This window comes from Callorhinchus milii, unplaced genomic scaffold (assembly GCF_018977255.1).
Source record: "Callorhinchus milii isolate IMCB2004 unplaced genomic scaffold, IMCB_Cmil_1.0 Scaffold2, whole genome shotgun sequence".
In the NCBI taxonomy this organism is placed as follows: Eukaryota; Metazoa; Chordata; class Chondrichthyes; order Chimaeriformes; family Callorhinchidae; genus Callorhinchus; species Callorhinchus milii.
Genome location: NW_024704743.1, coordinates 100016584 through 100029388, shown reverse-complemented (window position 1 = coordinate 100029388; position 12805 = coordinate 100016584). Strand labels below are relative to the sequence as shown.

Sequence of the window (12805 nt, the reverse complement as noted above, 5' to 3'; positions counted from 1 at the left end):
TTCTCTCAAGTCAGCGCAGTGAATGCGAGTCAATTACCTACAGTTTCTGACACCAGGAGCTGGGCTGACCTAACTGCTGTTTAAGCAGTTAAAACATTAAGCTGTAATATCTTCTTAAAAAATATATACCACTTGAGCAGATACAATATATTTGGACATGGAATACTAAACAGTAAGTCATATTTGCATCTCATCCATAATTTTAAATAGTTGAAGTTGACCTTAACAAAGTTGAACTGATATTTATAAAATAAGCATTTTCTTTGTCAACAATGAATGCACAGATGATAAATGGAAACCCAAAGTTCACCCCTCCCCCTCCCACTCCCCTTCCCCCCAAAATGCTGCATCACGTTTGCCTGTCTTTCCTGTTGGCTAGCTGCGAGAGGGTGTTTCATACAGGAGAGTCCCACTGAACGTTGAATACATGTCGTGCGTGTCCACCAGTTTACCATCGATCAGCACAACACTCACTTCATCTCCAGCTTTCAGGTTCAGGATCAGGTTGAAGGTACCTATCCCTCCACAGATCTGCTGGCCCATAAAGGGCTTGTGAAATTCCAGCACTTCAACCTGGTAGCCAGATGTGTCCATATGAATGATACCTTCGTTGGACACAGACAGGAACGCTTCAACTCGCTCTTCCCTCTGAGGAGCCAGGACTGCGGTGATGAGATACTGTCCCGCAAACGGAGCCGTAAATATACCTAGAATCAAAACAGCCAGCTGTGTTAGTACATGACGGTAATCTGTCTTAAAGAGACGAGTTATCGGTTTTACAAACTGCCCTTCAATAGTGCTGCACCTAACTAAAGATGCCATCACATTCGTATGCTGTTGAAACTGTGAGTGCTCCCTGTCTATATCCTGTCACTTATCACTGTGATGATTTCTAACTGGATTCTTTAATAAGGATTCTGAGATTGAAAATTGTTTCGCCAACTTGCAGGAGCTGTGTTACTACCTTCAGAGCAGAGTTCCCACTAGTCAGCGCAACATACTTCGAGTTTGCTTATTAAGTTCTCCTGTAAAATATTGCTGCATATTAGATCCCGATGTCTCATACTTTAATCCTCAAATTCTCTCTTAAAGATGTTGATTCACACTGAGTAAATGTTCCCCAGGTGCAGGAAGCTTTCTATCAACTCATACAACTGTCCATTCTTAATATGTGAGTCTGGACTGTGGGTTTTGTTGGATTATTGGACCATGGGGTGCGAGCGAGGAGGGGGTAAATCACAGGCAAACTTGCCCTGACCTCATCCAACATTCGCACTCACTTTTCATCATACATAGGGAGTTATATAGAGTGCTACAGCACGGAAATAAACCAGTGGATCCAATTCATCAATGCCGGTATTTACACTGTACACAAATTCTCTCCCCTGCTTTTGCCTAAATCCTTCTATTCTCTTCTCCCTCATGTATGTATCTAGTTTTCTCTTAAAAATCATTGAGCAGAAGGAGAATATTTTATGCTATTTTTAAATGGATTAATATGAAAGCGCATCTGCACATTTTCAGGCTGCTTATCCACTGCTCCAGCATATCTATTGCAGAGGGCACATGATAGCAAGAGAAGAGATATTTCGCTGATCAGTTAAGTAAGAAGAGCATTTGGAGTCCTTTAAGACAAGGAGTGACCTAACCATCTGTGCCCTAACTGTTGTGAATTCGCATAATTGCCCTGTCAACTGAGAACAAATCTCCATCTATTTTAAAAGGAAAAATATTCATCATGTTTTTTTCAAACTAGGTAGCGCAATTATAAATAAAGGTCAGAATGAAATATGTTGACTTTGTTACCAGACCGGAAACAGGAAACTATACAATGGACACATTTACTGCTGATTCACCCTGTATATGATACTCAAACCAATAGGAAGCTATCAGTGTTTGTATGGGTGCTCAACAGGAAGCTGTTCACCAGGCAGCAACATTTCCAATCAAAAACTAAATTAAAAGTAAAACCCGAATTCCTCACTTAATTCCTTACTGAATGGTAAAAGTCTATCCGAAATCATGAATTTGTATCTGCACACCTGTGATAGGGCAAGTACTCAAAGTTATTTTCTGCATGGTTCAGGCTGTTTGCTGCCTGCCATCTAAAATGCTTCCCTCGGGTTTTGTAATGTCAAGAATGGAACGTCTAATGAACTCTTAGAAGCTTGGTCTGGTTCACTGCATACACTGAGTTCAGAAGTGTTGGAAGAGTAGCAGGGATATGGACAGACACTGTTCTGAGCTTATGGCTCCAGGCAAATAAGAGTATTTAGCAAAGAATCCAGTTTGTGACTGAGCCCATCACAAAAGTGCAATGTGGAAAAATGTTTGAATTGTAACCTGTCTTTGTATTGTAGTGGCCTCCATCATTGACCAGAACTTTGTTGAATACAATCACTCCTACATTCCCAGGAAAAGGTTTTTCAGTCAGTCCCACAGAAAAGGACACATGTTTCCTTCTGCTAGCAGACCTTTCTGAAAAATAAAATAGCTTACATCACACAAAACACTGGTAAACACACTCATACGTGTTCATATGACAGACCACACTGCACAGTAATAAAGTAATAATACTTGCATTTGATAAACACATTTTTCACAGGAGGATGTCTCACAGCACTCCACAGGATTTACTGTAAAGTGCAGTGGCACTATATGTTTGTAGGTGAAAACAGCAGCTAATTTGCACACAGCAATGTCCCACAAACAGCCATGACCAATTTTATTTGGAGGATTGTTAACCCGGATATGGGAGAAACTCCCTTCTCTTTTCCAATAGTGCCATGGGATCTTTAGTGTCCATCTGAGCAGGCAGAGGTGCCCCCAGTTTATCTGAAGAGCGGCACCTCACTCAATGCTGCCTTACCTCACTTGCAGTATCAGCCTCAACTGTAAGTTCAAAGTGGGGCTTGAACCCACAACCGTCTGACTTAGAGGCAGTAGTGCTGCCATCTGAGCCAGGCTACAACATATCTCTGTATTCCACTCTGATGCTGTCCGTCCATTGTTACTATCATGTTATGATTATGTAAGTAATTCCCATAAATCAAAAATATTATTACAGAACATTTTACCATGTATAATTCAACAACATATAATTCTAAAACAGACATCAATACAAATATAAAAATCAAACTGATTACTCGTTTGATCAATGTTATTTAAATGTTAACAAAATTCAACAGTCAAGAAGGAATTTCGACTGGAGAATCAGGTACAATCTGGAGTATTTCTTAATGGTTTGCTTAAATAAGTTAAGGATCACTTGAAGAAATACTGAAAATTTTACCCAATTGTTTCAAAGTTAGCATTGTCTGAAAATCCTGAAAACATTGTCTGGCTAAAACTCCACCTCGCCAGACTAATAGGGGAGAACTAGTCCAGCAAACTGGAATTTCCGGCTAATTACATTACTGGTACTGATATTTACTGGCTCTTTTTTTCCAGTCTTAATTTAGAAGCCAGTTTTCCACAGTACACAAAAAGGAAGGCAGCTTCCAAAATAAGGCTGGATTTAAGAATTTTTGAAAATTCTGTATCGTCTTAAGTTTTCAGACAATGGTCTTAAGGCTAAAACCTTGAGATTTTTTTTAGCCCCAGGTGACTTTTAAACATACCTGTAATTCTTGGGTTTCCCAAAGGCATATTTCCTGTAAAAAATAAAAATATTTTAAATCTTAAGTTTTATAAAATAAAATCTCTACACTGTATTATAATTCTCCTACCACTGAGAACACCATTCAGCAGTCAGGAACCTTATCATCAGCCAGCAAGCGAGGTAAATGTAGTATTGCCAAGGGCTCAAATACAATTGTGTCTGTCTTGAGTTTTTGAACCAATGATGCAATGGAACCAAAGCCTTAAGTTGATATTAGGCTGTTGTACTCAGCACAGATTTATAGAAAAGAATTTGCATTTTTGTAACACTTTATCATGTTAAAATACCTCTAAGTGGTTCAACAAAAACAACAACTTGATTTATATAGCATTCTTCATTACTGTCAAGTGCAGTGACTGTTTTATGAGGCAAACTTGTTTTTATAATCTTTTTGGTCACTTGGCTGTCTCACACACGTGGAAACCCATCACTGTGCTTAAGAGTTTCTAAACCAGACTGAGAGTTCCACATATTTGGAGAAAATCAGAAAAATGCAGAATACTGATTTTTACCAATTAATATTGGAAACCAGTAAGTTTAAATATAACCATTATAATTTAAAATTAACCAGTTATCCACAGCTGTGAATGTGACTGAACTGATAGGCAATCAAATTATTTAGAATAAACAGGGAATAATGGATATCAGTTAAGCCAGCAAATTGGTAGCCACATTACCCTACAAAATACAGTCACTACATTTTACAGTAAATCCTGTGAAGCACTTTAGATGTCCTCCTGACATGAAAGGGGTTGTAGCAAATGCAAGAATTAATGCTATAGTGGACTCTTGATTTTTTTTATTATTTGGTGAGCAAGGTTAGGCCTACTCACCCCCATTAACCGAATTAGACATTCCACTTTAGGAACCACGGGTTGTCCCCACAGACGAGCCCCAATCCCTCCCAAACTCTTCTAAGCCCCAAATTGTCAAAGAACCATGTGGACCCGAACCATGTCTTCACAACCCCCCAAACAAGTCAGGTGACCAGGTGGCCTCTCTGACAAGACAAGCCTGGCCTGAGCCTAGTGACCATGTGCTGAGTGAGCTCTGAGTTCCAGTATCTCCACTTTCTCTTTGTGAGGGCAGATCAAACTCCTCAGGTGGGAAGTACTACAATACCGATCCCAACCAACAGAGGGCTGAAAGCATAGCTGTAGCCAGGAGCTCAAATCTTCCCATATCCAGTTATGGATGAGATTCGGTCATGGTAATCAACACAAGCTATTCGCAACAGGAGATGAACTTTTTCCAGCATTGCTAGCTCAAGGAGTAACTAATACGAATAGAAACTACACTTGATCTTAGCCAAAATGCCAAGAAGCAATCTTTTGATGGCATCATAAATCAACATGATCCACTGAGTTGCCTTGAACTGACATAAATCTTTGATATTTCAACTTACACTTTATCACACCACCTTTCATGTGGGATGAACGTCTCCAAATACATTTTTCAGACAGCCAGGTGTCTGATACATGCGAAATCCATCACCATGCTATTTCACAGAGATGAGGGAGGGAATCCATGAACAGGCAGGAAAGGAGAGACAGTGAAGATCTATGTGGTTTTAGTATAAACTCTTTGAAGTACCCTGAAAAACATTCTGGGGTCCCCAATCCTTGGTTGTTGTCAATTTGCATCTGATACTTTCTGGGATTAAGGAAGCAGGGGGTGTCTCTCTGGGAAGACAATGCAGACTCCATTCCCAGCAAACAGAAAAGTGAGTGATTCAAGTTTTCTTCACATTCTGCCTGCAATGATAACCCCGTACAGTCTCATAAACTCAGAAGGAATAAAAAGAAACCAGTTGAGCTCTTTATTCTTGGCTCCAGGCCCTCTCCATTCACAGAAGGATATTGAGACCTACTACTCTATAACCTTTGTTTAATGACCTCAAGGGCCTGTAACAAAAGCCCACACGCAGAATGTACAATACTAACAGGATAAATAAAGGCAGGAAGTGCTGGAAACAAACTGGCAAGTAAAAGAGAAAGACAAGATTAATGACAGTTCATCAAAAATGCGTTTCAGCATTTTACGATTTGTTTCCAATTCCCAATTGGAATCATCTAGTTTTACTTTTTATCTTTATGTCACTCGCCAAGACTTGAAAGGTCAGAAGATACTTACAACTATCACCAAAAATCTAGCAACCGATTATCCAATATATCTTATGATTTTTTTAGAATTTGCACTGACCTTTGGAAAATAGCTTAAGGGCAGTTTGGTTCCCTCACATGGACAAATGAAGGAGGTAGCTGAGAGAAGCATCTCACAGAGCTATTTTGATGAAGACCTTGTTTGATAGAAAATGCCCTTGACTGAAGAGGATTGTATAACAAATCGCTAAACGTAATTCAAATATAAATAATCCTTATAGTCCTTGCATTTGATATCAGCCTTGACCAGTTGTTGAAACATCTTAAAGATCTTCAGAGAATTTACTGTAATGTGAGGTGACTGTATTTGTAGGTAAATGCAACAGCCAATTTGCACATGGCAATTTCCCACAAACAGCCATGAAGTGAGTGATCAATTTTATCTGAGGGTTTGTTGACCTGGAAACCAGGAGAAACTTCATTTGCTTTTCAAATTGTGTAATATTTTGAGCTGCTGATTGTTCCCATAAACAGGTCAATTACCCTTTCACTACTTACCAAGTGAGTTCAGACCTCCCGTGGGAGCAGTGAGCAAATGGGGAGGATGCTGTTAAAATTATGCATCATGTTTCCTCACCCTTAGTTTGGAGGCAATGAGATTCATGTGAAGAGAGTATGTTTCACCAAGGAGGCCAAGGAGTTTATCCTCCAACATCAGACGACACAAAGGAAAATGTAATGACATTTGGGGTCAAAAATGTGACATTTGCAACTGGATTCACACAGAGATTCCCAGATACCGATTCTGCCAGTAACCAAAAATATAACCACAGTGACCATTGCTCATATCAGAGCAGAGATCTCGCAATTCCAGCCAGTGTCAGCCTGGCTCAGCTGGCAGCAATCTTTGAGTTAGAAAGTTGTGGGTTCAAGCCCCATGACGAGAGTTTGAACTCATAGTCTAGACATCCCAATGTGGTGATGAGGGTGTGCTGCATTCTTGAAGGTGTCAGGCTTCGGATGAAACATGACACTGAGATCCCGTCTGCCTGATCAGAAGGACACAGAAGATTCCATGATACTACTCAAAATAAGAGTTTTTCCTGGTGTCCTAGACAATAACCCCCAGCTAAAATTGGCCATTCACTTCATTGGCTGTTGTGGGACATTTATGTGTGCAAATTTCTGCTGTGACTGCTACAAATACTCAGTCACTACACTTTTACAGTAAAAATCGTGTGAAGGGCTTTGAGACGTCTCACCAATGTGTTGAGGCACTAAATCAAATGCAAGGATCATCACTATTATTATAATTTGGCCGGACTCATTTTGAAATACTGATGAGATCCAATGTTTAGGAATCAATGGGAATTTTCTGATTTTGACTGCAGTTGAACATGTAATTGGGACTTCCTCTGGGTATAGAGACACACACCCTTTTTTTCACCCTCTCGTTGCTCTCCTCTCCTAAAAGTATTGGGTAAACTTTAAATGGCTCCACTGGCACCAACCGCCCTATAGTATCTCACCTAAATCATTATTGTTCATTCACACACTTTAATAATACGCATTGGCTGACAATTTAGCTAAGTGAGGCATCAGGAACCCAAGGCTGATCCTATCCTCACCAGACATGCACATGTCTTTTCCAAAACAGGAAACCGGATAGCGATCAAAAGTTTAAAGAAAACCTCTAGCGGATATTTTTCCTCCTTGTGACCCAGGGACACTGACAATAGAGAACTTTCAAGGATTTCTCTTTATAAACAACTAATGAAGAGATCACAGGTTTTAGCAACTAATGCATGACAAACCCCATTGTGACTGACTTTCTCTATTTCCCCTGTGGCTGAGACCAGCTAACTCAACATATACTGGGATCAAAGATCAGAAGAGAGCTACGGAAGAAGAAGACCCCTTAGCCCATTTGATCTCATCCTTATAGAATCCCCCACCATCTTCCCATTACAACTTCAAGCTGTTTATTAATTGAGTCCAGCGTCCTGTCCTCTTGCACCCTTCCTGGTAACCCCATCCAGCTGTTAACCACCCTCTGTGTAAAGAGGGTACATTTCCTTTTCATGAGGCTCACTTTCACAATAGTTGCGTACTTGCCATCAGGGGAGCTAGTGATACAGTGTTCCATTAACAGTGGAATAAGCTGCAGCAGTCAAGGATATATTGCAATGGGGCTAAAACGTATTGACAGTGGCACATTTTCCTCAGATGCTTTTGTGGTAACTTAGCAATGCCCGGAAACATCTCTGGAAACTTGTAGACTGGTTGGAAAATATCGGGAAAAGAGAATCTTAAAACTATTTTGGCTGCTTTAAAAACATCTGGTAGAAGGCGTGGCCACACGTGTGGTGCACCTTTATCACCTTTTAAATCTCCTTTTATAGATGGCCTCAAATGCTCTGGGTTTCAGCTTCCTCCAGACAGATCTAAATAACCTTTCAATTTAAAATGTTAACATATCCTGTTGTCTGGGTATTTCTGCTCTGCAGCCACACTGCCGTCTGTTCTCCAGCTGGTTTATCTGATATAAGTTCATGTTGGTGCAGGCATTTTTTTTCAATTTTGAATCAATCAAATCAGCATGTTTGTCGTAGCAACACAAAGAATCACAATGTTGTTACAGGACAAGTATGTTCCAGGGCTAGAAAATTGGGCATGCAACCAGGTCCTCAAACAGCAGCCTCTGATTAGGCTGCACTGAGTGGTACATTTCACGCTTCTCAACCATGCCACTAGGGGGTGCTCCACATCACAGTGAGGACAAATCAGCGGACCAGTCCTTTTCTGGAGAAGCCCGAGTCTTGTCTGATGGCTACAGAGATGCCTGGATCACAACTGTTTGGTGGGTGAGTTGCTTGCATGCCAGTACTCTGTCCCTTGAGCACTCCAATCTATACCTCCAGGGCCCAGACCTCCCAGCAACATGCATAATAAACCTGAATGTATTCAATCAAATAGCGTATAAGTATAAGTATTATTGCCTATTGGCGCAAAAAGATTTTTCTGTTTACGAATGTGGGAATCGAGTCAATCTTCAGTAGCGATCTCAGTGGTTTGGTTCCTGAGCCAGACAGGTCTGCACTGCTAAATTTCGGACAAATCAGCTCGGCTCATCGGCAGGACTTGAAGGGGCAGACTTCTCCCTGGGGGTTAGGGATTCTTCCCACTTAGCTCCTGATGATAACCCTGCAAGCCAAAGGCCTAAATGATAGGGTGGTTCTAGCTGGACAAGCAGCAGGAAGCTTGCCAAAGCACTTCACAAAATTTCTGTAAAGTGCAGTGACTGTAAATTTGAGTACCAAAATTTCTTTTTAATTGTGTCTTCGGTCACCTTCCCACCTTTCTACCTTCCCTCACCCGTCCCTCATGCTCGGGTCCCAACCCCTTACTGTTCAGCGCTCTGGGACGTCCTCCCGACGTGAAAGGCACTCTATAAATGTCATTTTGTTGTTGTTCTCACATGTGGCTAAACACACCCTGAAGTATTATCGGAAAGCCCTAACTGGTGCAGTGTAAAGAGATGTATGTGATCTGTCTTCCTGCAGATGGAGCTCTTACAATGATTGCTCAGTTAGACCAGTTCTTGAAAAGAGGTCATCGCTGGACAATACATTGAATATAAGGAGGTTTGTGCAATTAATGTAGCTTTACTTACCAGGTGCCCCTGCATCACCTTTCATATACATCACACTTTCTCCATTGGTACCATGTGGTTGGCCAGAAGTTGATGTTCTCATTAATCTGCCTTTCAGTTGTTTTCCGTTTGTTCCATGAGGTTTGCCATTATTTCCTGGTACCATTGATCCTGGTGGACCTGCGTAACCCACCTCCTGGAAGACCCCATTGTGAATTCCAGTCATGGTAGGAAGTCTTGGTGGCTTGACATGGCTTGGACTTCCAGCGTGGCCTCTTTCCACTGGTTAGAAACAGAATCTCATGTCAGTAACCAAATGCTACATTGCATTAAAGTGATCACATTATTCTTTGACACTATCTTATTTCAGTGCACACTCTGGCAATGTGTTGGGGGCTGTATATAATTTTACCAATCCCAATTCTAGATTAGATTATTTGAATAAATAAGTTTTAGAGGCCGTCCCTGCTATGAAAGGAGACCCTGCCAATAAACATAGACCTGCATTGAAGCAATAAACTGCTTAATAAGCCTAATAACCTAGAATATTCAATAGGCGATGAGTCCCATGGGAGGCATGAGATTTAATTCCCAAAGGATTGAATTTGATGGTGGAAACCTCTACATGCTTTGGCTAAACATTGAGAACATCTTATCAGCAGACAGGAAGTGAAAAGAATATTATAACCGTAACTAAGTGTTTCTGTGACAAATTTGTAAATCTGTAATCCTGGATCTTATTTACTTTAAAATGGTAAGTGAATAAATAAACAGATCAAGTGCAGTTTTGACTACACTGGGTAACATATCTCAATCCAGCAAGAGATCATATTGAGATGGTTGCAATGTCATTATCAGTTTCGGACCTGGTGCGTACATTGTCTTTTGATTATAGGAGCTAAAAGGTGCTATATCAAATACATTATTTTACATATTATGGCATTGACAGGATTATGCACTGTATAAAATAAGAATTATTGCCATTGTTTATTCACTAATTCTTAACTCCGATTACACTTATAATATACCCAGCAACAGGGATGGTGTCACTACCAAGAACTACCAACAAAGTAGAAATGCATTGGCGAGCAGTGCTAACCAATGGATAAAAGCAAGATGTGTTTTTACTTGTATTATAACTACAGCACCAACACCTCAAGCACTCCTGAATACTCATTATTTAATCACATTCTATGATATTATCTATTGCAATGGAGATAATCCTCCAACTTTAAAGCAAGTTGAGTCACATCATTCAGCAGCTCACAAATTGTTTATGCCCAGAGTTGCATCGTTGAGATTTAAGTACCTCTGGGATGAATCTAGAAGTGTAACTTACTTTTAAATCAGCTCGGATTCAGATACATAAGGAAACCTATTGCTATGCTTGAGTGTTTCCAGCTCCATTTATTAACAGGGATTACATTGGGTTTATAGAAATATAGGATGAATGAAGGACCAAGAGAAAACCATTGAGCTTGCTCCACTATTTTATTAGAATATGGCAGCTCTTTATATTTTTAACCCCGTTTACATACTTTTTCTTCAAATCGCTTAGTTCCCTCACTTTCCATTGATCTCTCTTTAAAGCACCTTGATTGATGCTGCATTTATGATTTTCTGGTGTAGAAAATTCCACCATTTCCAAACCATATGTGTGAAGAAATGATTTCTGGTTTCACTTTAGCTCAGCTAAAAATCAAAGGCAGTCATTCATTCTCTACATTGTCAGTTTCCTTTATTATTTTAAACACCTCAATCAGATCACCCCCTTAACCTCCTAGCAAATGTTTAATTTTAATCCTTGCATTCAACATAGCACTTTATCACATCATCAAAACATCTCAAAGCACTTCGCAGCAGTGTCCCACAGCAAATATAACCCAAATTTAACCATCAGAATTAAGTCAACTTGGTTCATATTATATTCTCTAGAGTGAGGAGTTTAAGAGATCAGTGTCTACTTGCCAGTTCTGGAGAATACAATCTCTCTCTTGGAGAAGATTGGTTGGCAAATGTAGTAATATTAATAACCCCAAAGTGGGTGTTGTGATATTGCTAGAATTGAAGGAGTTAAAACCATGCAGCTTGCTGGCATGAGACACTGGCCAGCTTTTACTACTTGTCCAGGTAGGACAATATTATTGATCAGGACCTTGGCTGAGTTAACCATAGCCCAATTGAATGTCTAGTAACATGTCTATCCTTCCAAATCCAACTGGATGATTCAGGGCAGGCTAGTTAATGATCAATAATAATGTCCTGGAGTTTGCTTTTTTCAGGTCCTGAATCGATTAATGGACAACACAGAGTTGCCTGGCTGAACTCTTCAGAGGATCCAGTGTAAAGTTCAGTGACAGTCTATTTTCTAGGAGAGAGCACCCACAGAAGAAGAGAAGGAAAAAAGTTAAAACACATCCAGGAAAGGAAGGCAGAAAGATTTTTAAAAAAACTACTATATTAGATTCCAAATTTGAGAAATTCAACAAATTCAGAGGATTAAGCATACACAAATTATTTTTGAATGATTTAAAGTGACAGGCTTAGCGGTCAAAAAACGGCTAAACCTGCATTCAAGTTGTCTGATCAGGCAAGAAAACATTCGCTGGTCATATTCTAGGCTACATGCACAGTCTCAGCTGCAGTAACAACTGTCTCATTATCTCCCACTGAGTAAATTACTTCAAGGTGCCAACAACCATTCAATATTGTGGCTGAGTTCAGAGGCCAGCTAACATTATGGTCAGCCTTTGCTTACAGCCAGCTGTGCAATGTGGCCAATGCCAGAAATTACGACAGACCACACTTTTTATTTTAAATTAGCACCCATTTCCACACTGGCTTTCCTCAGAAACAGTGACATCATTATGGATCGAGATTTTCTATTATACAGACACAAACAAGCTGGAATATGGATTCATCCTATTGAGATAAAACTGTGCTGGGCGGTTAGAATCGGATTTGTTTTGCTGGGTGGACTCTGCCAAACCCACGATACAAATGAAGCTGAAGTGAATTCAGAAAATGGTAGGCTGGTTTACAATACCAGCTTTGTAAGGTTCGGTGTTTATACTGGCTTCTTGAGGCTGTCCTGCGCTCCAATGCCTAGTGAAATTCAAGCTTCCTTTACTGCACAAACTCTGCAAATTCACTCCACGCCAGAGTCAGCTATGGGCCTGAACCACTTGCACAAAACCAACAGAAGTGGTCTTCTACTGTTATCAGGAACGGAAATTCCAATAACGTGAAAATGAATGATCATTATTATTTATCACACTAACTGTCACATTTTTCACTGCCTGTGTGTGGGGGGGGAAGAAGGGGAACATAGGAATTCAGAGCAGGAGTAGGCCATTCGGCCCCTCGAGCCTGCCCCACCATTCAATAAGA

General features: G+C 40.3%; 1 protein-coding gene across 1 annotated transcript in view; it reads right to left on the bottom strand.

The window, feature by feature from the left end:
* Positions 1-338: 338 nt before the first annotated feature.
* LOC103183456 (EMILIN-2) overlaps positions 339-12805 on the bottom strand; it is a 33963-nt gene continuing 21496 nt past the window's right edge. The window contains exons 5-8 of the mRNA XM_007900937.2: positions 9437-9697; positions 3621-3653; positions 2344-2478; positions 339-707 (exon numbers count right to left, since the gene is read on the bottom strand). Of these exons, the coding sequence (XP_007899128.2) occupies positions 376-707; positions 2344-2478; positions 3621-3653; positions 9437-9697 (761 nt within the window). The 3' untranslated portion in view covers positions 339-375. The remainder of the gene's footprint in view (positions 708-2343; positions 2479-3620; positions 3654-9436; positions 9698-12805) is intronic.